This window comes from Gadus chalcogrammus, chromosome 4 (assembly GCF_026213295.1).
Source record: "Gadus chalcogrammus isolate NIFS_2021 chromosome 4, NIFS_Gcha_1.0, whole genome shotgun sequence".
Classification (NCBI taxonomy): Eukaryota; Metazoa; Chordata; class Actinopteri; order Gadiformes; family Gadidae; genus Gadus; species Gadus chalcogrammus.
Genome location: NC_079415.1, coordinates 35,099,267 through 35,125,734, shown reverse-complemented (window position 1 = coordinate 35,125,734; position 26,468 = coordinate 35,099,267). Strand labels below are relative to the sequence as shown.

At 44.7% G+C, this 26,468-nt stretch overlaps 2 protein-coding genes and 1 long non-coding RNA gene across 8 annotated transcripts in view; all 3 read left to right on the top strand.

Annotated features, from left to right (window-relative positions):
• Window positions 1-10,232, top strand: part of LOC130381042 (zinc finger protein 845-like) — a 33,279-nt gene extending 23,047 nt beyond the window's left edge. Inside the window, exons 12-16 of the mRNA XM_056588462.1 lie at window positions 6,112-6,130; window positions 6,177-6,474; window positions 6,719-6,999; window positions 7,227-7,290; window positions 7,559-10,232. Coding sequence (XP_056444437.1) covers window positions 6,112-6,130; window positions 6,177-6,474; window positions 6,719-6,999; window positions 7,227-7,290; window positions 7,559-8,796 — 1,900 coding nt within the window. The 3' untranslated portion in view covers window positions 8,797-10,232. The remainder of the gene's footprint in view (window positions 1-6,111; window positions 6,131-6,176; window positions 6,475-6,718; window positions 7,000-7,226; window positions 7,291-7,558) is intronic.
• LOC130381458 (uncharacterized) lies at window positions 2,081-6,084 on the top strand. Its single transcript, XR_008895414.1, has 3 exons — window positions 2,081-4,411; window positions 5,292-5,424; window positions 6,018-6,084. It is a non-coding gene; the product is annotated as an uncharacterized LOC130381458 (long non-coding RNA).
• A 4,659-nt stretch (window positions 10,233-14,891) lies between the features above and the next one.
• On the top strand, window positions 14,892-26,008 carry LOC130381391 (zinc finger protein 300-like). Of its 6 annotated transcripts, none has more exons than XM_056588995.1 (9): window positions 14,905-14,993; window positions 15,830-15,966; window positions 16,589-16,702; window positions 16,980-17,046; window positions 20,603-20,715; window positions 20,989-21,052; window positions 21,640-21,923; window positions 22,721-22,787; window positions 23,057-26,008. In XM_056588995.1, the coding sequence occupies exons 3-9, from the start codon at window positions 16,598-16,600 to the stop codon at window positions 24,034-24,036; spliced, it is 1,680 nt and encodes a 559-aa protein (XP_056444970.1). In that variant the 5' UTR covers window positions 14,905-14,993; window positions 15,830-15,966; window positions 16,589-16,597; the 3' UTR covers window positions 24,037-26,008. The 6 variants fall into 6 exon arrangements, with proteins under 6 accessions (XP_056444976.1, XP_056444975.1, XP_056444970.1 ...); XM_056588999.1 differs by having other exon boundaries at window positions 16,983-17,046; window positions 23,057-26,007; XM_056588997.1 differs by having other exon boundaries at window positions 22,724-22,787; window positions 23,057-26,007.
• Window positions 26,009-26,468: the final 460 nt, after the last annotated feature.

Sequence of the window (26,468 nt, the reverse complement as noted above, 5' to 3'; positions counted from 1 at the left end):
AGATCAGCAATTGATTATGGATGCATGGTTTATGGATCAGCAGCTCTTTCAGTGTTAAACAAATTAGACATAGTCCAAGCAAAAGCCTTAAGAGTGTGCTGTGGAGCATTCTGAACAACTCCAATATCAGCATTACTAATAGAAATGGGTGAGATGCCGCTAGTATTTAGAAGATATAAACTTGGCTTGAAATACCTAATGAAGCTCAAAGGACAAAGGGAAGTCCTTTGATCACTCACCTACTGAGTGATCATTGGGAGTTTATGGGAATAAGAAAAACTAAAACTAACTTTGCAGAAAATCTTAAATCTGTGGCGCAGGAAATTGGTATTAGGGATGTGAGCGAGACACTGTTCTCCAGTGTCTCGCTCAGTTGCTCTGTCATGGCTGATCCCAGATCCCAGTGTTAACCTAAAGTTTATGAGTTTAAAGGTCCCATGACATGCTATTTTATGTATTCTTTAATATAGGTATTAGTGGGCAACTAACACAGTATTCAAAGACGTTCCCTAAATTCAGCCGTGGTGCAGAGTTACAGCCACTCCGAGCCAGTCGCACATTGAGCTTCCCCCAAATGCGCTGTTTCGGTGGGCGTGTCAAGGAGGAGGGTGGGGGTGTGGCCCTGAGCAGCTTGCAGCCACCATGCGCTCTGTTTACAGTGGATGTATCGCAATGGCGAGGCGCACACCCTTTAGCCGTGTTCTGTAAATATTCTAGAACACACGGGAGTCCTGGAGCTCTATATCTAAATATTATCATATAGCCTACACAGATATCTATATCATATAATATATATTATCACGGCCAAAAGCTGTGTGAGCCGATATTATGAATCTCAAACGACCGCGTTGGGTTCTCCGACGTTCCTGGTTCTTCAACGTCCACATCAATGTGAATACACACACTGTAACGCAAGTGTTTCTTGTCGGTTCTTTGACGTGTCTTGTATTTCCACAACGAGACTGTCGTGGGGGTTATCTGAGCCATGGTTGAGAAGGAATTGGGGGAAAGGAACTTTGGTTTGACTCGCTGAAGTACATGAACTGCGACATGCCGCCGGTTGCCGCGAGGCACCATCGCCCGGCAGCGGGCAGCCGGCAGCACGCGGTTCAGTCGACTTCAGGTTGATGTGAAAGTGGAAGAACCAGAGACGTCTCAGAACCCGACAAAGTCGTTTGTGATTCATAATATCGCCTGGAGGCGCACACAATATGTTATATGATATAGATATCTATGTATTATAGGATATTATTTAGATATAGAGCTCCAGGACTGTAACGCAAGTGTTGTACACTTCCTTGTTATTTGGATAACCGTTCTGCTGTTGGTGTGATGGCGCATAACACGAATGAATGAATTGGGGGGAAGGAACTTTGGCTTTGACTCCCTCAAGAACATGAACCACGACATGGAGGAGAAAGGGATTGTTGGCGGCGAATGTCTCCCGCTTGAGCCCCGCTGAGGGACCACCGCCGGAGGCGGAGGTGCATAAGCGCTGCCCGGCAAAGATCCCTTTCTCCTCCTTGTCGTGGTTCATGGTCTTGAGGGAGTCAAAGCCAAAGTTCCTTCCCCCCAATTCATTCTCAACCTTGGCTGAGATAACCCCCAATACGAGTCTCGTTGTAGAAATACCAGAGACGAGAGTCCGACGTGTTATGCGCCATCACACCAACAGCAGAACGGTTATCCAAATAACAAGGAAGTGTACAACACTTGCGTTACAGTCCTGGAGCTCTATATCTAAATAATATCATATAATACATAGATATCTATATCATATAACATATTGTGTGCGCCTCCAGACGATATTATGAATCACAAACGACTTTGTCGGGTTCTGCGACGTCTCTGGTTCTTCCACTTTCACATCAACCTGAAGTCGACTGAACCGCGCGCTGCCTGCTGCCGGCTGCCCGCTGCCGGGCGATGGTGCCTCTCGGCAACCGGCGGCATGTCGCAGTTCATGTACTTCAGCGAGTCAAACCATAGTTCCTTTCCCCCAATTCCTTCTCAACCATGGCTCAGATAACCCCCACGACAGTCTCGTTGTGGAAATACAAGACACGTCAAAGAACCGACAAGAAACACTTGCGTTACAGTGTGTGTATTCACACACACACATGTGGCGCTCGCACGGTCGAGTCTCATTGGCGGGCCAACGTCTCTGGGCGGGCCAGGCAGAGTAAGGGGAGGAGCTGAGATTCCTGATGACGTCATGAGCACAGACATGCCAAATCAGCGCGCTTGAGCCTCCATTTTTTCGAAGGCGAGCAGAACAGCTAGTGCTAGTTTTACACCAAACGCAAGTTTTAGCCACTGGGGGACCATAGGCAGGCTAGGGGAACTCATATTTATGTTAGAAAACCTCCAAAAGTGAGATTTTCATGTCATGGGACCTTTAAGCAAATCAAGGATGTCAGAGGGCGTAGTAAAAGAGATAGAAGTCTGGCAGCAACAAGTATGGGGAGACCATCTACTCATTTACACTGATGGGTCAAAGGAGCATGAGAGTGGTAAAGTAGCAGTGGGTATTAGCATTCCTGAAATCGGGTACAGAATAGGGTATAGAATCTCAGATCATATGTCAGTATTCACAGCAGAGATTGTGGCAGTCTTATGGGCCTTACGATGGGTGCAGGATAATAAACAGGGGTATTCAATAATATGTAGTGATTCAGCTGCAGCTTTAATTTCAATAAAAAAAGGAAAATCCAAGTCCAGACCGGATTTAATTGTGGATATTCTACAGTCTCTGTTCAGAATTTACAAGGCGGGGAGGAGGTGGGGTTTCTCTGGGTGCCGGCTCATGTGGGTGTGAAAGGGAACGAGGAGGCGGATGAGGAGGCAAAGAAGGCGGTGAAGGAGGAAACAGTGAAAAATTCATTTGCAATATGGGGCACCCGAGTACATGGAAAAAATAAACAGGGCTCTAAAAGAAAGGTGGCAAAATTCTTGGGAGAAGGAAGGGAAGGGCGTACTTTTCAATACAGGAAAATGTAAATAAAGATAGGTGCACTTTTGGGTGCATAAGAAAAGATGATGTAGCAATCACAAGACTGAGGCTTAGAAACTGTGGGCTGAGGAGTGGGCTGGCTCTGATTGGCAAACACCCAGATGGCAGGTGTGAGTGTGGAGAAAGAGAGACTGTAAAACATGTACTTCTCCAGTGTGGGCGCTATTCCAGGCAACGGAGGACTCTGTACCGGAGGCTTGGATCAGATGGAGAATCAGTTTTTAGTATGCGCACCCATTTAAATCTGGATTCAGTGGATAAAACAAAGGAATTGATGGACTACCTTAACATCATTGGAGAGGATTTAAAGTTTAGGGGGAAATAACAAACAGTGGGGGGCAGTAATACGCCATAGCTGCGTCAAGATTGCCTAAATAAAAGAAGAAGAAGAAGAAGTTAAGGCGGCTGCATGCTTCAGCGTTGGTGTTACGTTGTTGCGCAAAATTTACTCAAAGCAATTCATGCTCCCTTTTAGGTTGCGCGTGTTGCGCGTGTTGCCAAGCAATTTACCGCCAGAACAGTAGGTGGAGTAATATGTGGAGGAAAGTTTTTCGTTGAAGACGACCTCGAGAATGACGTCTTTGTCTGTGGGAGTCGTTGGTTTGTTTATGTGCCAGATCGTGTTCTCCCCATACACAGTGAATGATGGCAACAGACAGAGGAACAGGGGTGATGAAGTTGTTGATCATTGGGGTTGTATAAATGTGCATATCTCTCTACATTTTAAAACGACATAATGTGTTGGCAGCAAAGTTAACTTCACTTCAGGTTAATGCTTTTGTATATGAGCCTGCCGGGTGATACTCCAGACAGGAAGTAGTAACCAGACCAGCAAACCAATCACAGCCTTGCAGGCTGGGCGGCTCGCGTAAAAGCTTACGTAAAAAATGACGCAAGTCTAGAAAAATCGCCCGACGCACGCAAGACGTGAGAAGTCGCGCAAGGGGGGCGCAAGGGCGCGCAAGGGCCTCTTGCGCTTGCGCTTACGCTTACGTAACCGAGCATAAACCAGCCTTAACGCCTCCTACTACAAGTTACGCCCACAACAAGTTACGCCTCCGTCTTGCAGGACGCAGACAGACCCTACTCTACGATCGTGTACACGTAGTTCTTTCCTTGAGAGACACCATGGCTCGCAAACGAGCGAAGCATAGCAGTTGCTTAGTGTTTGGATGTACAAATGAACACGAAAGTCTATATTTTGTTCCTTCCTCCGAGCCTCTGAAGAACCAGTGGGTTAATTTCATTGTCTCTGGAAATGCGCCAGTCTGCGCCAAACATTTCACTGACGACTGCTTCCTTAACTTGGGCCAATACAGAGCTGGACTTGCTCAACGTCTGAGAATCAAGTCTGGATCAGTACCAACTCTCCATGGCTCAGCTACAAACCTCGGACAAGTAAGTTCACTAACGCCATATCATTGTGTTGCTTTACTGTATATTGTTCCGTTGTTACCATTCTAATGTTACTTTAGCATTAGCGCTACAGCTAACAGCCAAGTTACTGTTGCTAATGCTACGGTAGATAGCATCAGTTATGTGTGTAAATACCATGGACCTATAAGAAAGGACAGCGGACTAAATCATGGCCGCTGTAGCACCCGATTTGGTTCCCCCCCAGTTCCTGTTCCCCCTACACACGTTATTCATGAAGGTATTTGTTAGACCATTCATTGTCAATCTTTGCAAAGGAATACGATTAAAAGACAAAAATAGGGGAAACCATCTCCATCAATAATGTATTTATTACGGCTGGACAAAGATTACAAGTTTTAATCGCATCGTTTGGTGAGACAACTCGCGATTAATCACACTTTTATCCACTCCAATTTAAGTTGAATGAGATATCAAATTGAATGACACATTATCATTTATACCAAATGTAGGCCTACTGATCATTTATACCAAATGTAGGCCTACTTATCAATAACTTCGCCAAGTTTTCTTGAGGGAGTTTTATTGAGTCACCCAGTGTGGTTTGAATATGACAATTACGGAACACTATTATAGGCATGTTTTCTCCTTCACACCTGATTCAAATCAAAGGGTTATTAGCAGATTTCTGCAGAGCTTGATGTCATGGTATTGAGTTGATGAGATGAACTATAAAATATGTAAACAAATCAAGGATGTAATATCATTTCATAGAACTAATTTTAAGTATTAGGCTAATGTAATTCACTAAACATGCTTATCTTATATCTTCTTACAACTTGCACCTGGAATATATTCAATGTAATAAATTGAGTACTGATTTTACTTTGTTGTCTCTACGCAGGCCAGCTCATCAAATGCTTACATTCAGCAGCTTCTCTCAAGGGATGTTGCCTGCCAGACAGACCACCTGGAAACACGTACTGTAGGCACACAGCTATCCTTAAAGACTTCGCAGCCCCATTTTAAAAGTGAAGGTGTGTACTTCCTACATTGAGTATTTTTTCCCTTGATGTAGTAGATTCTAGGCAGCATAGATTCTAGGCTGATGCTAGATTCTACCTGCGCTAAAAAGCCTGGTCCTCTTTGAAAAAGCATCATGCCCAGCGCCCTGCTAAAAGATTAACTTGGAGTTGCAATTCAAAGATGGAATCAGTCAAGAGCCCAGAAGGGTTCAAAATGTATAAATGTTAGCTGAGCAGCTTACAGGGAAGGACACGTTGCTGCTTTATAGTGTCAAAATAGAATTATTGCGCTTGCCTCGCATGTCATGTGGTGCTCGGATCACTTTGCGCTGGTGTTCGTTGAGTGTCCTTAACCTGGCCAACCACTTGAGCTTTGAGTCTAGGGAGGAGGGTGCTGGAGGAGATGTCCCTCTCCAAAACTGTGAATCTTTGTCAGCAGTACACATTTTAAACCCTCTGTCAATGTTACATACATTTAAAGAGTTTCTTTCACGTGTACAAATACACAATGCCTCCCTTTATGTAAAATATGTATCAAATGTATCAAAATATGTATCAAATGTATCAAAACAATTGATTATTCCTTTTTTTTTTTTCCTCTGCAGAAGACTGCGATGCCTTTGGAGACCGTAGCACTCAGCGCGGCGCCACCTCAGAGATTCTGGGTGTGGACGCCCCTGGCTCCTCCCACATGTCCAGTCGTAGCGAGGAACTGCTGGTGAGCAAAATAAAGAATTTGTTGGCATTTTTGCACTTGTAAATAGTTAATCGCGTTTTTGTCTATATTCAGATGTGAACTCATTCTTGCATGCGAGGGTCTTGAAACAAAAAAAAAAATAGGCAGGCAAGACATTGAAATTGCAGGGCGCGCCAAGCCGCAACCGAACCAGCTTGGCAGTGTAAAAACGCCTAATCTGTCGGTAATGGGGATTGACAACTATTCTGTGAAAATGAAAGAATATGTTTTGTGTGTGTTTCCTTCTTTATGTGGAAAGCAGCAGACCCCAGACACCATTTTAATCAAGGTTGAAGAGGATATTGGGGGAGGCATGCCCGCCGTAGGTTAGTAATACACATTGCATCCATGCAAGAAAACAACCTTGATCAACTGAGAATGTACTCGAATCTGCCTTCTCAGCAGGAGCCTTAAACCCTTGACCATCCAAAGGGTGACAACAAGGAAAAGGCATAATCAATAATTAAATAATAAACATTGCATTCAAGTGTACAAATACACAATGCCTCCCTTTATGCAAATAATGTATCAAAACAATAGATTTTTCCTTTTTTTCTCCCTCTGCAAAAGACTGCGATGCTTTTGGAGACAGTAGCACTCAGCGCAACGCCACCTCAGAGAGTCTGGGTGTGGACGCCCCTGGCTCCTCCCACATGTCCAGTCACTGCAAGGAGCTGAAGATTCTGAGCATCTACGGAAAAGGGGAGGGCCCACTGGCGGTGGGCGACCATGACACCCTCTTCACCACTTCAGAAGTGGAGGCCCTGAACTCGCTGTCTGCGGACCACAGCGCGGCCAAGAGCCTGGAGCGCGGCGAGCGGCTGGTCTGCCGTGAGGAGCTGAGTGTGCAGGTTGGAAATCATCTTCTCATTCACCATCCAAAAGAGAGGCTTCCTCTGTTAAAACTCTAAAACAAACCCATAGAAAGCCCACACCTTTATGATCCAGTAAACGTTTTTGCACTGCCAATTATGCCCGTCTTATGCCCAACTAATCTGTCGGTAGTGGGGATTGACATCTATTCTGTGAAAATGAAAGAATATGTCTTGTGTGTGTTTCCTTCTTATGTGGAAAGCAGCATACCCCAGACACCATTTCAATCAAGGTTGAAGAGGATATTGGTGGAGGCATGCCTGCCGTAGGTTAGTAATACATATTGCATCTATGCAAGAAAACAATCTTGATAAACTGAGAATGTACTCTAATCTGCCTTTTCAGCAGGAGCCTTTAACCCTTGAACATCCAAAGGGCGACAAGGAAAATGCATAATCAACAAATAGAAGTTATAAAGAATGTCAAAATATAATTCTTCCAACACACAAGTGTGTACAAAGTAAATACTAAATACCTTTATGAAAATGATTAATTAAAACCATTACTTTCTCTCTTTCTCTGTTTTCCTCTCTGAAGAAGACAATGACATCACAGACTGCAGCACGCAGCGCGGCGCCACCTCGGAGAGTCTGCATATGGACGCCCCTGGCTCCTCCCACAGGTCAAGTCACAGCAGGGAGCTGCGCATCCTGAGCGTCTACGGACAAGGGGAGGGCCCACTGGCGGTGGACGGCCATGACACCCTCTTTGCCGCGTCAGACCTGGAGGCCTTGAGCTCGATGTCTGCTGACCACAGCGTGGCCAAGAGCCTGAACTGCAGTGTGCGGCTCGTCCGCCTTGAGGAGCTGACTGGGCATCAGGGCGGGCGCAAGGGCCGGCCCGGTGTCTTGTGTGGAAAGGTTATTCCCAACAATGCCAATATGATCGTCCACATGATGACTCACTCTGGGGAGAAGCCCTACCAGTGTGACCAATGCAGTAAGCGCTTCAGTCGGAGAGATGCCCTAAAGATCCACATGTCGACTCATACCGGCGAGAAGCCCTACAGGTGTGACCAATGCACAAAGCGCTTCAGTTATAGCTATGCCCTGAAGATCCACATGAGGACTCACTCCGGCGAGATGCCCTACAAGTGTGACCAATGCACAAAGCGCTTCAGTCAGAAAGGCCACTTGAAGATCCACATGAGGACTCACTCCGGGGAGAAGCCCTACAAGTGTGACCAATGCATGAAGTCTTTCTGTCAGAAAGACTACCTGAATAGACACATGAGAACTCACTCCGGCGAGAAGCCCTACAAGTGTGACCAATGCATGAAGTGCTTCAGTCTTGGCCGCAGCCTGAAGTTCCACATTTCGACTCACTCGGGGGAGAAGCCCTACAGGTGTGACCAATGCCCGAAGTGCTTCAGTCATGCTTCCGGCCTGAAGTTCCACATGTTGACTCACACCGGCGAGAAGCCCTACAGGTGTGACCAATGCACGAAGTGTTTCATTCAAAGCTCCGCCCTGAAGCGCCACATGAGAACTCACTCCGGCGAGAAGCCCTACAGGTGTGACCAATGCACGTTGCGCTTCAGTCGTGTTTGCAACCTGAAGATCCATATGATGACTCACTCCGGCGAGAAGCCATACAAGTGTGACCAATGCATGAAGGGCTTCAGTCGTGGCGGCGACCTGAAAATCCACATGAGGACTCACACCGGGGAGAAGCCCTGCGTGTGTCTGCAGTGCAACGCCAGCTACAGCGACCCAAGCAATTTGCGTGTGCACATGCTCAAGCACACTTCGGCACGGGGTAACGGGATGCTTTGATTGAGACCTCTGTCCTGTATTGGTTGAAATTAGGGCTGCAACAACGAATCGATAAAATCGATAAAAAATCGATTACTAAATGCATTGGCAACGAATTTGGTCGTCGATTCGATGAGTCGCGCGATTAATAAGTTACTCGTAGGCGCGGCACCGTGAACCAACCTGTCGGCCAGCCGCCGACAGGTTGGTTCACGGTTCATGCACGCCCACAGCGAGCTTTAGTGTGAGCGACCACAGCTTGTATTTTGGTCATATCTTAACACTTGACTGTAGGCCTACATAGAAGTGTTGTACCTACACTGTCTTTGGGTTAAAAAAACTCCTTCAACTCAGTATCCGTCTAGTCCTACCGAAAACTGTCAGCTGCTGCTGCTGCAGATGTTGTGCAGACGGGCTCGGAGTCGGCACCGAGTGCATCAACAGTCATTCAAAGCAGCGTTAGTAATCACACAACCGGACGGTGTAGAAAGTCCCGTCAGTTAAAAATAGTAATGCAGTTTTTAAATCCATTTTTAAATCGGCAGGATATAGAGCTAGTTAGCTTAAAAAAAAAAAAAATGACCAATGGTCACAAACAGTGTAAAATGTGATGTGTTCAGGTCGGCCCAGTAATATGATTGATGCGTTCAAATGCAACAGAAAAAAAAAAAAAGATTTTGGTGAAAACTTGTTTTCCCAGTAATATAAAATGGATAGAATTATGACCTGTTTAATGTCCTATCTTGAACTATCATCATCTTATGAGCAATTAAAGCAATATTACAAGTTCTATTTCAAGGAGTCTCGAAATTGGTATCAATAGGTTTGACCGGTTAACCATGGACATCCCTTATATACATATAAAAGTATATCATACATTGTATGTTTTATTTGTGTTATCCCAGTTATGTTTTTTTAATTGTTTTATAATTTAATATTACTTTTAATAGTTCTGGGACGTTGGAGCAATAACCTTGTGTTTTTACACTTCAGTCTGCACTGTGAATTTGAAGTGATGTTCGGTTTTTGAATAAAGATGCAGCAATTAAAAATGTTTTTTTTTTTTATCCGATTCATCGATTAATCGAAAAGATAATCGACAGATTAATCGGTTATTCAAATAGTCGTTAGTTGCAGCCCTAGTTGAAATTAGTGCTTTTTGTTTTTCTTTTCATTACGATTAAACACTTTCAAATTTTGATTCGCTTTCTGTTTTTATTAATAATTGATGTCTGTGTTGAATAACTTATTACTAGGACAAAGATGATTGAAGATGATCCATTTTAAAAGGTCCCTGGTTAAATGTCTAGATCTCAGTAATGCTCAGTTTAGTTCGGTCGTCCCTCTAGAATGCAGCATTATTCTAACGGGACAAAGTCAGAAGATTCCTAGCATTGGTCCCCCTTCGCTCCCTGTTTGCAGCGGCGGCTGGTAATCCAATTCGTGGGTGGGGTGCAGTAATGGACGGGGGTCCTCCCCAAGAAAATATAGAACTGGTTTCTGGGATGCCAACTAGCCAAAAATGTATTCTGATTCATAGCCTACATCCTGACTTGTAGGGCCTGGACAAGCTTACTATGCTTTCACTTTCATTCCACTAGCCAGTGCTATTTGACTCAAGGTTGTAATTCTGATATTGAGGCATATCATGATCAATGTCCTATAGGGTTTTACCCAAGTCTCAAGGTCTATTTCAAATACGACGCGGAAGTTGGCATCCGATTCGCAGCATCCGATTCGGCAGCTGGTCCACTTTAAATCGGTCCTGATTGAAAACCACTACACCTAGGGCACTATTTTAACGGTCTGAAACGCAAGTGGGAAGCGCAAAGCGCAAGTAGCTTTGTGGGCGGTTCTACGGCGCTATCGCTATTTTACAGGCGGATAAATGACGCTTGCGCCGCGGCGCAAGTGTCAAAAGGGTTGGTCTGAAGCAGCCTAATTACCCGTAGGTGTGGTTTGGGCGTAACGTGCAACAAACCAATGAGAGTGCCAGCTCCCATCCCCTTTAAGAGCCATGAGCGCATTTGAATCGGACGAGTTGATATTTTGACAGCGCGTCTGCAGTCTCCGATGAGACAGATGCACATGAATTTCAAACTGCAAATGGCTTAGTTTATTGCCAAATAATATGGCCTAATTCACACATGGAATAAGGGGTTTTCTTCCACAACTTCAGAAATACTGAGTCCTCAAATAAATTTCGGCAAAGAACACGTATGATAGGCTATAACATATGATATGCGGTAACTGTGGTTCTATTTAATGATGTACGCAATACATTATAAACATTGTTTCTTATGAGTAGGCCTATTGTATGCTATCCTAATATGCATGTGTCCCCGCGGTAATAGACATTGCCATTGATTGTATTATGCGTTACGTGTTTAATTTGCCCAAGTGAAGGAGTTCAAGTACCTCGGGGTCTTGTTCGCGAGTGAGGGAACTATGGAGCGTGAGATTGGCCGGAGAATCGGAGCAGCGGGGGCGGTATTGCGTTCGCTTTACCGCACCGTTGTTACGAAAAGAGAGCTGAGCCGCAAGGCAAAGCTCTCGATCTACCGGTCGATCTTCGTTCCTATCCTCACATATGGTCATGAGGGTTGGGTGATGACCGAAAGGACGAAATCGCGGGTACAAGCGGCCGAGATGAGTTTTCTCAGAAGGGTGGCCCTTAGGGATAGGGTGAGAAGCTCAGCCATCCGTGAGGAACTCGGATTAAAGCCGCTGCTCCTTTACTTAGAAAGGAGTCAGCTGAGGTGGTTCGGGCATCTGATAACGATGCCCACTGGGCGCCTTCCTTGGGAGGTGTTTCAGGCACGTCCAGTGGGGAGGAGACCTCGGGGAAGACCCAGGACTAGGTGGAGAGAGAGATTATATCTCAACACTGGCCTGGGAACGCCTCGGGATCCCCCCGTCAGAGCTGGTCAATGTGGCCCGGGAAAGGGAAGTCTGGGGCCCCCTGCTTGAGCTGCTCCCCCCGCGACCCGAACCCGGATAAGCGGACGAAGATGAGATGATGATGAGTGTTTAGTTTGCGTGTGTTTAAACAGAGCACACACGCGCGCCTGCATTCATTCATTCTTTTTAACACTCACTCGCGGTAAAACAATGTTTTTCACGATCAAATAGGCCTACTCATCAATCCTAAAAGTTATGGGCATGTAGGCCTACACGATGTCTGTGTCAAGAAAATATGTGTTTGCTGTACGGTGTTTGCAGATGCATTGATTTAAAAGTACAACTTATTACCGCTGCATCAGCTGTTCTTTCCCAAATAATTTACCAAGAATGTGCGGCTAGGTAGATGAGAGAAGCAAAGTGTATGCGCGAGGTGCACAAGCAATCCGTATGCATCGCATGCGCATGTATGCATGCGCCCTTAAAATAGCATCTGAACAACGCGCCACTGACTTTAAACCAGGTATTTCCTGGTCAGTAGCGCAATGGTATTCAGAGACGGCAAAATACCGTTTGAGCCAGAACACGCCTCCTCCTTCCGCCGAACCGCCCCTTGGGGCGCATGATCAATCCCTAATTTACCGGCGAGTGGCGCTGGTGGGAAAAGAACGCTCTGCGCCAGTTGTAAACTAGCAACGACACATGCGCCAGTGACTAAGTCACTTGCACCGGATGCAAGATAGGGCCCCTAGACTCTTCAAATCTGGACTAAATTTTCACAGTGAGGCTATACATTATATAAAACATAGTTACAGATTTGTGAAACCTTTACCCTATTTGTGAAAATGCAATAAAGGCACATTTTAATGCTTTTTAGGGGTCCAGACCGCATTAGAACGGGTCCTGATTGAAAACCACTACAGCTAGACTCTTCAAATCTGGACTAAATCATCACAGTGAGGCTATACATTATGTAAAACATATTTTCAGATTTGTGAAACCTTTACCCTATTTGTGAAAATGCAATAAAGGCACATGTTAATGCTTTTTAGGGGTCCAGACCGCATTAGAACGGGTCCTGATTGAAAACCACTACAGCTAGACTCATCAAATCTGGACTAAATTATCACAGTGAGGCAGTGGCGGACTCAGACTGTTTGAAGGGCAGGGGCGAAAAAATAAAAAGGGCACATTCTGGACAACATGGGGCCCCACCAGCGGACACAGTGGCTTTTCTAACTTGATGGTGTTTTGTTCCCCCAACGGCGCCTTAAAGGCTGCGCTACCTGGAAGGTCCTATCCCCTAACCTTAGCAAGCGCTGCCTTGAAGGTCCCATTCGGGGCACTTGTTACATCTCCATGTAGCACTTAAAAGAATAGTTGGGCTCATAATTGAAACGGGGGGTCTGGGGTTCCTCCCCCAGAAAAAATGTTGCTTCAAAAACACTGTTTCCCCTTATTCTAGCGACTTAATAAACGCCTCATTAATTTTTGCTCACGTGTAAATGGCACCCAATAAGGCACTTTCTCTCATTTTCACCACCATAGAGGGCACTTTAGCACACTTTTTAAACCATGGGGGCACCAGACAGACAGAAGGGCACTAGAAGGGCACCAGATGGGCAGAAGAGCACTAGAAGGGCACTATAAGGACCAGACAAGCAGAAGGGCACTATCAGGGCACTAGAAGGGCACTGGAAGGGCACTGGAAGGGCACTAGAAGGACCAGACGGGCAGAAGGGCACTATCAGGGCTCTAGAAGGACCAGACGGGCAGAAGGGGACTATCAGGGCACTAGAAGGGCACCAGACGGGCAGAAGGACACTATCAGGGTACTAAAGGGGGCACTAAAAGGGCACCAGACGGGCAGAAGGGGACTATAAGGGCACTCATTAAGGCACGTCATTGAATTTTCTTGTTCTAGAGGGCACATCATCATCATTTATTGTATGAAGGAGCACCCTAGAGGGCACCTAATCATGTTTTGCATGTGAAAAGGGCAGCCAATAAGGAATTTCCTCTCGTTTTTGACACTCTTGAAGGGCACTTTAGCGCGATTTTTCAACCATTGAGCCACGTGGGGGGGCGGTTGCCCCCCCTGCCCCCCCCCTGAGTCCGCCACTGAAGTGAGGCTAAACATTATGTAAAACATATTTTCAGATTTGTGAAACCTTTACCCTATTTGTGAAAATGCAATACAGGCTTATTTAGGGGTCCAGACCGCATTGCATTTTCACAAATAGGGTAAAGGTTTCAAAAATCGGAAACTATGTTTTACATAATGTATAGCCTCACTGTGATAATGTAGTCCAGATTTGAAGAGTATAGGTGTAGTGGTTTTCAATCAGGACCGATTTGAAGATTCTAAGTGGTTTTCAAGCCGAATCGGATGCTGCGAATCGGATGCCAACTTCAGCGTCGTATTTCAAATGCAGTTTGGGACCGTTCCTTATGTTGTATGGTCATGTACAGGGGTTGGGTTTGTGTCGGGTGGGTCTCTTCTTTTTCTGTTTACTAATTATTTTGGTGTGTTTGTGTGTCCGGTGTGTGTGTCCGGTGTGTGTGTGTGTGTGTGTGTGTGTGTGTGTGTGTGTGTGTGTGTGTGTGTGTGTGTGTGTGTGTGTGTGTGTGTGTGTGTGTGTGTGTGTGTGTGTGTGTGTCCGCGTGTGTGTGTGTGTGTGTGTGTGTGTGTGTGTGTGTGTGTGTGTGTGTGTGTGTGTGTGTGTGTGTGTGTGTGTGTGTGTGTGTGTCCGCGTGTGTGTCCGGTGTGTGTGTGTGTCTGGTGTGTTTGTGTGTGTGTAGAAAGTTCCTAAACCAGAGGGAAACTTGCAATAGGCTTAAAATGTACCACTATATCAAACCTAAAAATAATCCTAAAAATAATGAATCTTTATGAGCTCCAGCAGTGAATTTCTGTTTTTCTTTTCTTGTTTGATGGTTTCGGTTAATCTGATCAAATATTGTGTTATTGTTTGGTCCAAAAGCTTTGATTTCTTTTAACAAACGAGCTGAACATCATCATAATAATAAAAAACTGTATAATTTGAACTTCATTATTTATTGCTTAGGATTTTTTCTTGAATTTATTCTGTTTGTATTATTTTTAACCATGTTTAATAAAAAAAAAAAGGAAATTACGGCGAAAGGTTACCTCCCCTTTCTCTTATTTTGCCCGCCCACATTATTTGACCCGACCGCCCATGAGAAAATGAGTTACGAACGTGTACACACAGTTCTTTGCTTGAGAGACACCGTGGCTTGCAAACGAGCGAATCATCGCAGTTGCTCAGTGTTTGGATGTACAAAACCTCGAAAAAGTAAGTTAACTAACGCCATATCATTGTGTTGCTGTACTGTATATGGTTACCTTGTTAGCATTATAATGTTGCTATAGCATTAGCGCTACAGCTAACAGCCAAGCTACTGTCGCTAATATTAAGGTAGATAGCATCAGTTATGTGTGTAAATACCATGGACCTATTAAAGAAAGGACAGCGGACTAATACATTGCCGTCCATTCATAACTCTAAATACACGAACTGTAACTCGAGTGTGCACCTCAGCAAGCAAGGGGCATCATACGAGAATGGGCACAATTCAACAAAGGGGGTACAGGCACTGATCTCTACTGCTTGGATACCAAGGGAATGCAATGTTTAACAATGTCTGCTCACCATACAACAAACGAATACAACTGTATTCTACCGGCCACTGGACCGCAGTAGTTCTAGCGTTTTACTGATGAGGAGATTGACCTGTTAAACTCATCCTAAATACATATGGTGCGTTCCTAAGAACCCGTGTTTTCGCACCCTTCTACCCTCTTGTACTCCCAGTTATAGCTGGTTATTTACGGGCAAAAAATGTGTACCTGGAACGCACTATTATAAGCATGTTTTCCCCTTCACATCTGTTTTAAATCAAAGGGTTATTAGCAGATTTATCTAGAGCTTGATGTCATGGTATTGGGTTGTTGAGATGAACTATAAAATATGAAAAAAAATCAATGATGTAATATCATTTCATGTAACTAATTTTAAGTATTAGGCTAATGTAATTCACTAAACATGCTTATCTTATATCTTCTTACAACTTGCTGCTGGACTATATACAATATAAAAAACTGAGTACTGATTTTACTTTGTTCTCTAAGCAGGCCAGCCCATCAAGTGCTTGCATTCAGCAGCTTCTCTCAAGGGATGTTGCCTGCCAGACAGAGCACCTGGAAACGCGTATTTGTAGGCACACAGCTATCCTTAAAGACTTTGCAGCCCCATTTTAAAAGTGAAGGTGTGTACTTTCCTCATTGAGTATTTTTGTTCTTTGATATAGTAGATTCTTGGCAGCATAGATTCTAGGCTGATGCTAGATTCTATCTGCGCTAAAAAGCCTGATCCTCTTTGGAAAAGCATCATGACCAGCGCCCTGCTAAAACATGAGTCAAACTTGGGAGTTGCATTTCATAGATGGAATCAGTCAAGAGCCCAGATGGGTTTCAAGCCCGATGCCACATGAGTTGGTTTATCATTCTCAAACATCAATGGATTCATAATGTATGAATGTTAGCTGATCAGGTTAGAGGGAAGGACACGTTGTTGCCTTTTAGTGTCCAAATAGAATTATTGCGCTTGCCTCGCTTGTCATGTTGTGATCAGATCACTTTGCGCTGGTGTTCGTTGAGTGTCCTTAACCTGGCCAACCACTTGAGCTTTGAGTCTAGGGAGGAGGGTGCTGGAGGAGACGTCCCTCTCCAAAACTGTGAATCTGTGTCTGCAGTACACATTTTAAACCCTCTGTGTCAATGTTGCGTACATTTAAAGAGTTTCTTTCACGTGTACAAATACACAATGCCTCCCTATATGCAAATAATGTATCAAAACAATTACTTTTTCCTTTTTTTCTCCCTCTGCAGAAGACTGCGATGCCTTTGGAGACCGTAGCACTCAGCGTGGCGGCCACCTCAGAGATTCTGGGTGTGGATGCCCCTGGCTCCTCCCACTGGTCCAGTCGCTGCGAGGAATTGGTGGTTCGCAGAATAAAGAATATGTTTCAATTTTTGCACTTGTAAATAGTTAATTGCGTTTTAGCCTACACTCAGATGTGAACTCATTCTTGCATGCGAGGGTCTTGAATCCAAAAAAATAATATGCGGGCAAGACATTGAAATTGCAGGGCGTGCCAAGCCACGACCGAACCAGCTTGGCAGTGTGAAAACGCCTAATCTGTCGGTAGTGGGGATTGACAACTATTCTGTGAAAATGAAAGAATCTGTCTTGTGTGTGTTTCCTTCTTTATGTGGAAAGCAGCAGACCCCAGACACCATTTCAATCAAGCTTGAAGAGGATATTGGTGGAGGCCTGCCCGCCACAGGTTAGTAATACACATTGCATCTATGCAAGAAAACAACCTTGATAAACTGAGAATGTACTTGATTCTACCTGCGCTAAAAAGCTTGGTCCTCTTTGGAAAAGCATCATGACCAGCGCCCTGCTAAAACACAAGTTAAACTTGGGCGTTGCATTTCGAAGATGGAATCAGTCAAGAGCCCAGAAGGGTTTGACAGATGCCCCATGAGCTGGTTTATCATTCTCAAACATCAATGAATTCATAATGCATGAATGTTGGCTGATCAGCTTAGAGCAGGGGTCTCAAACTCAATTTACCTGGGGGCCGCTGGAGGTAGAGTCTGGGTGAGGCTGGGCCGCATCAAGTATTCCACAATAAAGTACAAATATGCAGTCTTCTCAAGCTTTGCTATTAACAGTTCTGCAACATGAATGCATTTTTTAACATGAACGGCTCTTTGAACATGAACCTCCTTCAGAACATGAACTGTCTTTCTGAACATATGGCTTTTCTTGCCTACTCCTCCTGATCACTGCTGCTCTTCATCTGTTCATCATTTAAACACGAAAAGAGAAGGAAAAAAAAAAAAAAAAGCCCTAGGCGCGTAGATTATTGCGTCAGAGAAACTGATTCGTTTAAACCTCCAGGGTCGAATATTTTTGAGAAGAGATGCATGTAATAATTTCCTTAATGTATTACATGATTTTATCTCATGATGTATAGATTTCAATCAATATGTGTCGGCCTCAACTTGATACAAAACACTCTTTCACACCGTCGATATTTCCTTTCCCACTGGACACACAGGAAGACAAGCACGCGCACACGCACACACACACCTACCGACGTATCCAGGCCAATGCAGTTATAAAATGCAATCAAACATGTCAAAACAGACATTTTCTATAAATAGCCTAAAGGTGCGGCCACACCAGACGCGTATACGCGAGATACGCGCGTAAAATGTTGCTTGACCATTTTGTGTCAAAAATGGTCACATACGCGCAATACGCGCCATACGCGCATACGTCACTCGCCTAGATGAGTCCAATGTCCATGCAAGTGAACGGAGCGTTCCCTCTTCGTCATAACTATCAAACCAAACATCCTTCACATTCACCGAGCGAACATTATGAAAGTAAAATGCACATTTCTCGCTAGAAATGTTTCCATAAAAGCATTTAATGGCGTAACTATGTTACTATTTCCACACAGAATAAAGAAAGATGTCGGCCGTATGCTTCTGTCCAAGCTCACTACTCTCTGCCAGTGACGTCGGGTCAAGCTCAACGCTGATTGGGCAACGCGGCTAATCGTCAGACGCGTATCTCGCGTACTTCGCGTAAAAAGTTCAATTTTTTGAACTCTTGAAATGTACGCGATATACGCGCGTATAGCGCGTATTGCGCGTAAATATACGCGCCACATACGCGCCACATACGCGCGTACAATGTTGCTTATACGCGTATTAAGCGTGAAACGCGTAATACGCTTATTAAACCAATGGTTCCCTATGGAAAAAATGGCGATTTTAGACGCGAAGTACGCGAGATACGCGTCTGGTGTGGCCGCACCTTAACAACGTTTGCATTGAGAAAAACTGACGCACATTTCATGCTCAGGGATATGAAGCTCCACAACTTGAGGAACTCGGTTGCTAAGCGGTTAGTTTCAGATGCTTCAGTAAGCTCGAAATACATCAGGAGCATAGACGGATTATGACATATCGGGGCCCCTGGGCACGTGGACTCCGCAGGCCCCCCGCCCTTCCAACATAAACACACTCACCCAGAATACACACACACTTATTTGCGATAATAAGTCATTGGCCTATACCTGCAGGATTTGTAGCACAGGAAAGGCAACCTCACAATAATTATTACAAATAAATGCATCGTTATTTAACCGAAACAGGATAAAAAAATACATAATTGATGCAATTTTTGGCGACTTGAACGAATTTCGAATGCACCGCTTTCAACCACAAATAAAAACGACTTAAAGCAACTCAATACGAACAGTTCCTTACATTAATTGACAGTAATACATTTCACCTATGAAATGTATTTTTTTTCCGGGCTCTGTTCCGTACAAAATCCTCCACGATATCATCAAACTCCAGTGCATTGATAAGGTCGCTCTCAATTGCCATGAGAGAAAGTGCCTTGAGGCGTTTTTGTGACATTTTCGTCCTCAGTTAATTTTTTATCCCGGACAGGGGAGAGAATGACCGCTCCCCTTCGCATTTACTGACGGGCAGAGTCAGAAAAAGCCGTAGGGCTACATACACATTTGGAAACATAGATTGCAGTCCACAATCGAGTATAATTCGTAGCAGTCCTTTTGGGGTTGCATCATCTCCAGGCTTGTTAAATGATCTGAACTGAATAAATTCATTGCTTCAACGCTCCACTTAGAGTTCGCCGTTGCTCCATGTTTAAATGACAGTGACTTGTTCGTGAATGGTCTCAAATTCACAAACTGAAATAGTGCCCCCTAGTGATCTTTTTATTAATTTATTTCCTCAGTAGTAATAGGCCTACTATTGCTGTTTTCGCTTGAATTTTTGTATTTCTCTACTGATTGCTTCGACAATGCAACATTAAAAGTTACTAACGCTGGGGCCCAGGGCCCCACTGTTAGTAAGTTGTGGGGCCCTGGGTCCCTCTGTTAGTAAGTTGTGGGGCCCTGGGCCCCACTGTAAGTAACTTGTGGGGCCCTGGACCCCACTGTAAGTAACTTGTGGGGCGGCTCAGTTTACATCAGTTACTAACAGTGGGGCCCTGGGCCCCACTGTTAGTAACTTGTGGGGCCCTGGACCCCACTGTTAGTAACTTGTGGGGCGGCTCAGTCTACTTCAGTTACTAACAGTGGGGCCCTGGGCCCCACTGTTAGTCACTTGTGGGGCGGCTCAGGGGGGCCCAAGGGCCCCCCTTAGCACTTGGGCCCCTGGGCATTTGCCCGGTGTGCCCGTGCAGTAATCCACCCATGATCAGGAGTCACACAGGAGAGAACTGCGCATCTCCAGCGCACACACACTTGGGAGAAGCCATACCATTGGCCTACGTACATTTCACCTCCGTCTTATGCAAGGTTTTTGTGCGCAGCAAGCTTTAAAAAAGAGGCCCCTGGGCAAGCGCAGCGACTCAGCCAAAAAAAAAGAAAAAAGTGACTAAACTTTGTCATGTAGGGGGCCACAAAATATCATCCGGCGGGCCGCAATTGGCCCGCGAGCCGCGAGTTTGAAAGCAATTGCTTAGAGGGAAGGACACATTGTTGCTTTTTAGTGTCAAAATAGAATTATTGTGCTTGCCTGGCATGTCATGTTGTGATCAGGTCATTTTGCGCTGGTGTTCGTTGAGTGTCCTTGACTTGGCCAACCACTTGAGCTTTGAGTCTAGGGAGGGGGGACGTCCCTCTCCAAAACTGTGAATCTTTGTCAGCAGTACACATTTTAAACCCTCTGTCAATGTTGCATACATTTAAAGAGTTTCTTTCACGTGTACAAATACACAATGCCTCCCTTTATGCAAATAATGTATCAAAACAATTAATTTTTCCTTTTTTTCTCTGTCTGCAGAAGACTGCGATGCCTTTGTAGACCGTGGCACTCAGTGTGGCGCCACCTCAGGGATTCTGGGTGTGGTTGCCCCTGGCTCCTCCCACTGGTCCAGTCGCTGCGAGGAATTGGTGGTTAGCAAAATAAAGATTATGTTGCCATTTTTGCACTTGTAAATAGTTAATCGCGTTTTAGCCTACACTCAGATGTGAACTCATTCTTGCATTCTTGAATCAAAAAAATCTATACGCAGGCAAGACATTGAAATTGCAGGGCTTGCCAAGCCGAGACCGAACCAGCCTGGCAGTGTGAAAACGCCTATTCTGTCGGTAGTGGGGATTGACAACTATTCTGTGAAAATGAAAGAATATGTCTTGTGTTTGTTTCCTTCTTTATGTGGAAAGCAGCAGACCCCAGACACCATTTCAATCAAGGTTGAAGAGGATATTGGTGGAGGCTTGCCCGCCGTAGGTTAGTAATACACATTGCATCTATGCAAGAAAACAACCTTGATCAACTGAGAATGTACTCTATTATGCCTGCGCTAAAAAGCCTGGTCCTCTTTTGAAAAGCATCATGACAGACGCCCTGCTAAAACACGAGTCAAACTTCGGAGTTGCATTTCAAAGATGGAATCAGTCAAGAGTCCAGAAGGGTTTCAAGACGGATGCCACATGAGCTGGTTTATCATTCTCAAACATCACTAAATTCATGATGTATGAATGTTAGCTGATAAGCTTAAAGGGAAGGACACGTTGCTTTTTAGTGTCAAAATATAATTATTGTGCTTGTCATGTTGTGCTCAGATCACTTTGCGCTGGTGTTCGTTGAGTGTCCTTAACCTGGCCAACCACTTGCGCTTTGAGTCTAGGGAGGAGGGTGCTGGAGGAGACGTCCCTCTCCAAAACTTTGAATCTTTGTCAGCAGTACACATTTTAAACCCCCTGTGTCAATGTTGCATACATTTAAAAAGTTTCTTTCACGTGTAAAAATACACAATGCCTCCCTTTTATGCAAATATTGTATCAAAAAAATTACTTTTTTTTCTCCCTCTGCAGAAGATTGCGATGCCTTTGGAGACCGTAGCAATCAGCGCAACGCCACCTCAGAGATTCTGGGTGTGGACGCCCCTGGCTCCTCCCACATGTCCAGTCACAGCGAGGATCTGAAGATTCTGAGCGTCTACGGAAAAGGGGAGGGCCCACTGGCGGTGGACGGCCATGACACCCTCTTCACCGCGTCAGAAGTGGAGGCCCTGAACTCGCTGTCTGTGGACCACAGCGCGGCCAAGAGCCTGGAGCGCGGCGCGCGGCTGGTCTGCCTCGAGGAGCTGAGTGTGCAGGTTGGAAATCATCTTATCATTCACCATCCAAAAGAGAAGCTTCCTCTGTTACAACTCTAAAACAAACCCATTGAAAGCCCACACCTTTATGATTCAGTAAATGTTTTTACACCGCCAATTATGCCCGTCTTATGCACAATTTTTCCCCTGTGTGATCCGCACGTTTACACTGACCGAGGTAACTAACCCTCTCTGACCCTACCCATATTGGCGGTTTCATGTTGATGTAAATGCGATAAGACAGCTTTGTGGTTCTAGGGGTAGAGGTGTTGCTGCATTGTCTCTACAACAGAGACGATGCAGCGATATCAACATGAATAGTTGTAACTGGAGAGAAGGGGAAATCCGCAAGCTGCTGACAATCATGGGAGAGAAGGTGAGGCAGTCGCATTTAAAGAAGACGAAAAATAGTTGATCTAAGAGAAAGTACCAGAAAAACTTTCCTTACAATGCTTCGTCAGCAAAGTGGTTGGCAAAATAAAGAATATGTTGGGATTATTGCACTTGTAAATAGTTAATCGCGTTTTAGCCTACACTCAGATGTGAACTCATTCTTGCATGCGAGGGTCTTGAATCAAAAAAATTATGTATATATTTTTTTGCAATTCATTGTAAAAAGACCTCCAGTGTGTAGCCCCGCCTTCTCCTGTTAACCAAGAAAGCCAGCTCCGAGACGAAGGGGGATTTTATCAGCTGGCAGGGTAAAAATGCCTAATCTGTCGTTAGTGGGGATTAACAACTATTCTGTGAAAATGAAAGAATATGTCTTGTGTGTGTTTCCTTCTTTATGTGGAAAGCAGCAGACACCAGAAACCATTTCAATCAAGGTTGAAGAGGATATTGGTGGAGGCATGCCCGCCTTAGGTTAGTAATACACATTGCATCTATGCAAGAAAACAACCGTGATAAACTGAGAATGTACTCGATTCTGCCTTCTCAGTATGAGCCTTTAACCCTTGACCATCCAAAGGGGCGACAAGGAAAATGCATAATCAACAAATAGAAGTTGGATAGAATGTCAAAATATAATTCTTCCAATACACAAGTGTGTGCAAAGTACATACTGTATACCTTTATGAAAATGATTTATTCAAAACATTACTTTCTCTCTTTCTCTGTTTTCCTCTCTGAAGAAGACAATGACATCAGAGACTGCAGCACGCAGCGCGGCGCCACCTCGAAGAGTCTGCGTGTGGACACCCCTGGCTCCTCCCACATGTCAAGTCACAGCGGGGAGCTGCGCAACCTGAGCGTCTACGGACATGGGGAGGGCCCACTGGCGGTGGACGGCCATGTCACCCTCTTTGCCGCGTCAGAACTGGAGGTCTTGAGCTCGCTGTCCGCTGACCACAGCGTGGCCAAGAGCCTGAACTGCAGCGTGCGGCTCGTCCGCCTTGAGGAGCTGACTGGGCATCAGGGCGGCCGCAAGGGCCGGCCCGGTGTCTTGTGTGGAAAGGTTATTCCCAACAATGCCAATATGATCGTCCACATGAGGACTCACTCCGGGGAGAAGCCCTACCAGTGTGACCAATGCACGAAGTGCTTCACTGAGAAAGGCAAGCTGAAGAACCACATGAGGACTCACACCGGCGAGAAGCCCTACAGGTGTGACCAATGCACAAAGCGCTTCTGTAACAGCTCCACCCTGAAGATCCACTTGAGGACTCACACCGGCGAGAAGCCCTACGGGTGCGACCAATGCATCAAGCGCTACAGTCACAAAGGCAACCTGGACATCCACATGAGGATTCACTCCGGGGAGAAGCCCTACAGGTGTGACCAATGCGCAAAGCGCTACAGTCACAGCACCAACCTCAAGATCCACATGAGGACCCACACCGGCGAGAAGCCCTACCGGTGTGACCAATGCAAGAAGCGCTTCAGTGTAAGTGGACACCTGAAGAGCCACATGAGGACCCACACCGGCGAGAAGCCCTACAGGTGTGACCAATGCACGAAGCGTTTCGGCCAGAGCTCGTCCCTGAGGGGCCACATGAAGACTCACACGGGGGAAAAGCCCTACAGTTGCGACCATTGCACAAAGCGCTTCGCTCGGCATGGCAACCTGAACGTCCACATGAAGACTCACACCGGCGAGAAGCTTAATTTCTAACGTTTGTTTTATTTCTAACATTATGAGAATCAGGCCCTTTGTCCAAAATTCCGAACTACCCCTTTAAAGGGATGCTTTGACACCTGTATCCAGGTGCGGCTTTTTTTTTTCATCACGATTAAACGCAGTCCAATTTTTGATTCGCCATGTTTTTATTTTTGAGATATGATGTCTGTGATGAAGAATAACTTAGTTCTGGGACACTTCTGACTGCAAAACATTTGATTTATTTTTAGAGCTTAATCATGGGAAGAAACAGGCAACAAAGTTACCAAGCATTTGTTCAATAAGTTAAATTGCAAATGCAAACTATCTTAACACCTTTCAATTAGAGGGGACGGAAGGTATCTCTAGGTCCAAGGAGAATGTATATAAATTACTTTAAATTGACTAATTATGTAAACAGGGTTCATATCATTTGTATACAATTGTATATTGAAGCTACGCTTGATATTTCCACAACTATGTCATTACCTCTAACTTTGTTATTAGAAAAAGCCTACAAAGTTCACTTGTGAAATAGACTCAGATTGAACCCCACGTTATACATGATTGTGTTCATTCCACTTACCTTTCCATTCCGTGCGCTTAATGCTAACTAACTTGGATGGATTGCATCATAATAGGCGATAATGGTTGAAGATGATCCATTTTAAAAGGTCCCTGTTTAAATGTCGATCTCAGTGATGCTCAGTTTAGGCCGGTCCTCCCTCCTGAAGGCAGCATTATTCTAATGGGACAAAGTCAGAAGATTCCTAGCATTGGTCCCCCTTCACTCCCTGTTTGCAGCGGCGGCTGGTGATCCAATTCGTGGGTGGGGTGCAGTAATGGACAGGGGTCCTCCCCAAGAAAATATAGAATAGGTTTCTGGGATGCCAAGCGGACTGGACAAGCTTACACTGCTTTCACTTTCATTTCCATTGCTATTTGACTCATGGTTGTTATTCTGATATTGAGGCATATCCTGATCAATGTCCTATAGTGTTTTACCCGAGCCTCAAGGTCTATTTCAAATGCAGTTTGGGACCGTTGTATCATTTTTTTTTTAATCCATGCCGAAAGACTTAATTAATATGTAATTTACTTGTTCCTTTTAAGTATAACATTGCATGAGGAGTCCAATTACTCCACTGAAATGGGTAGAAAGTGCTTTTACGACTCTCTGCTAACTGTCTATCACTTCTCTCAGCATGTGGTCATGTTGGGCAATGCACGACTGCTGCTGAGGGAGGTAGCCTATTCGATTCATTGGCTGAATTGTCCAATCAGCTCCAAATTACCAAGATGAGTTGAAACACAAGACACAGTGTAGTGTCAAGTGTTTCTTTAATACACTTGGTAGGATAACAAACCTACCATGATTAATCGTTCCTTATGTCGTATGGTCATGCACAGGGGTTGGGTTTGTGTCGGGTGGGTCTCTTCTTTTTCTGTTTACTAATGTGTGTGTCCGGTGTGTGTCTGTGTGTGTGTGTGTGTGTCCGGTGTGTGTGTGTCTGGTGTGTGTCCGGTGTGTCTGTGTGTCCGATGTGTGTGTGTGTGTGTGTAGAAAGTTCCTAAAACAGAGGGAAACTTTGAACCAATGCAATAGGCTTAAAATGTACCACTATATCAAAACTAAAAAGAATCTTCAGAAAAAAATAATGAGTTGTTATGAGCTGGAGCAGTGAATTTCTGTTTTTCTTTTCTTGTTTGATGGTTTCGGTTAATCTGTTCAAATAGTGTTATTGTTTGGTCCAAAAGCTTTGATTTCTTTTAACAAACGAGCTGAACATCATCATAATTATAAAAAACGGTATCATTTGAACTTCATTATTTATTCCTTAGGATTTTTTCTTGCATTTATTCTGTTTGTATTATTTTTAACCATGTTTAATAAAAAAAAAAAAGGACATTACGGGGAATGGTTACCTCCCCTTTCTATTATTTTGCCCGCCCAGATTATTTGTCCCGACCGCCCATGAGAAAATGAGTTACGAACGTGTACACAGTTCTCTCCTTGAGAGTCACCGTGGCTTGCAAACGAGCGAAGCATCGCAGTTGCTCAGTGTTTGGATGTACAAAAGTAAGTTGACTAACGCCATATCATTGTGTTGCTGTACTGTATATGGTTACCTTGTTAGCATTATAATGTTGCTTTAGCATTAGCGCTACAGCTAACAGCCAAGTTACTGTCGCTAATGTAACGGTAGATAGCATCAGTTATGTGTGTAAATACCATAGAGTCTAGACCTATTAAAGGGACTCTGACCTTTGTTGCATTTGAGAATTACAGCACATTCAAATCATCCCGCCTTCCTCCAATGCCCCACCCCCTAAGCGTACAAAACTAAGCGTTATTTTTTAGAGTACTGTAACGACCTCGCCGGTGACATAATGATGTCGAGTCATTAGTAGTTGAAGGTAGTTTTAATGAACCAAAACCAGGTCAC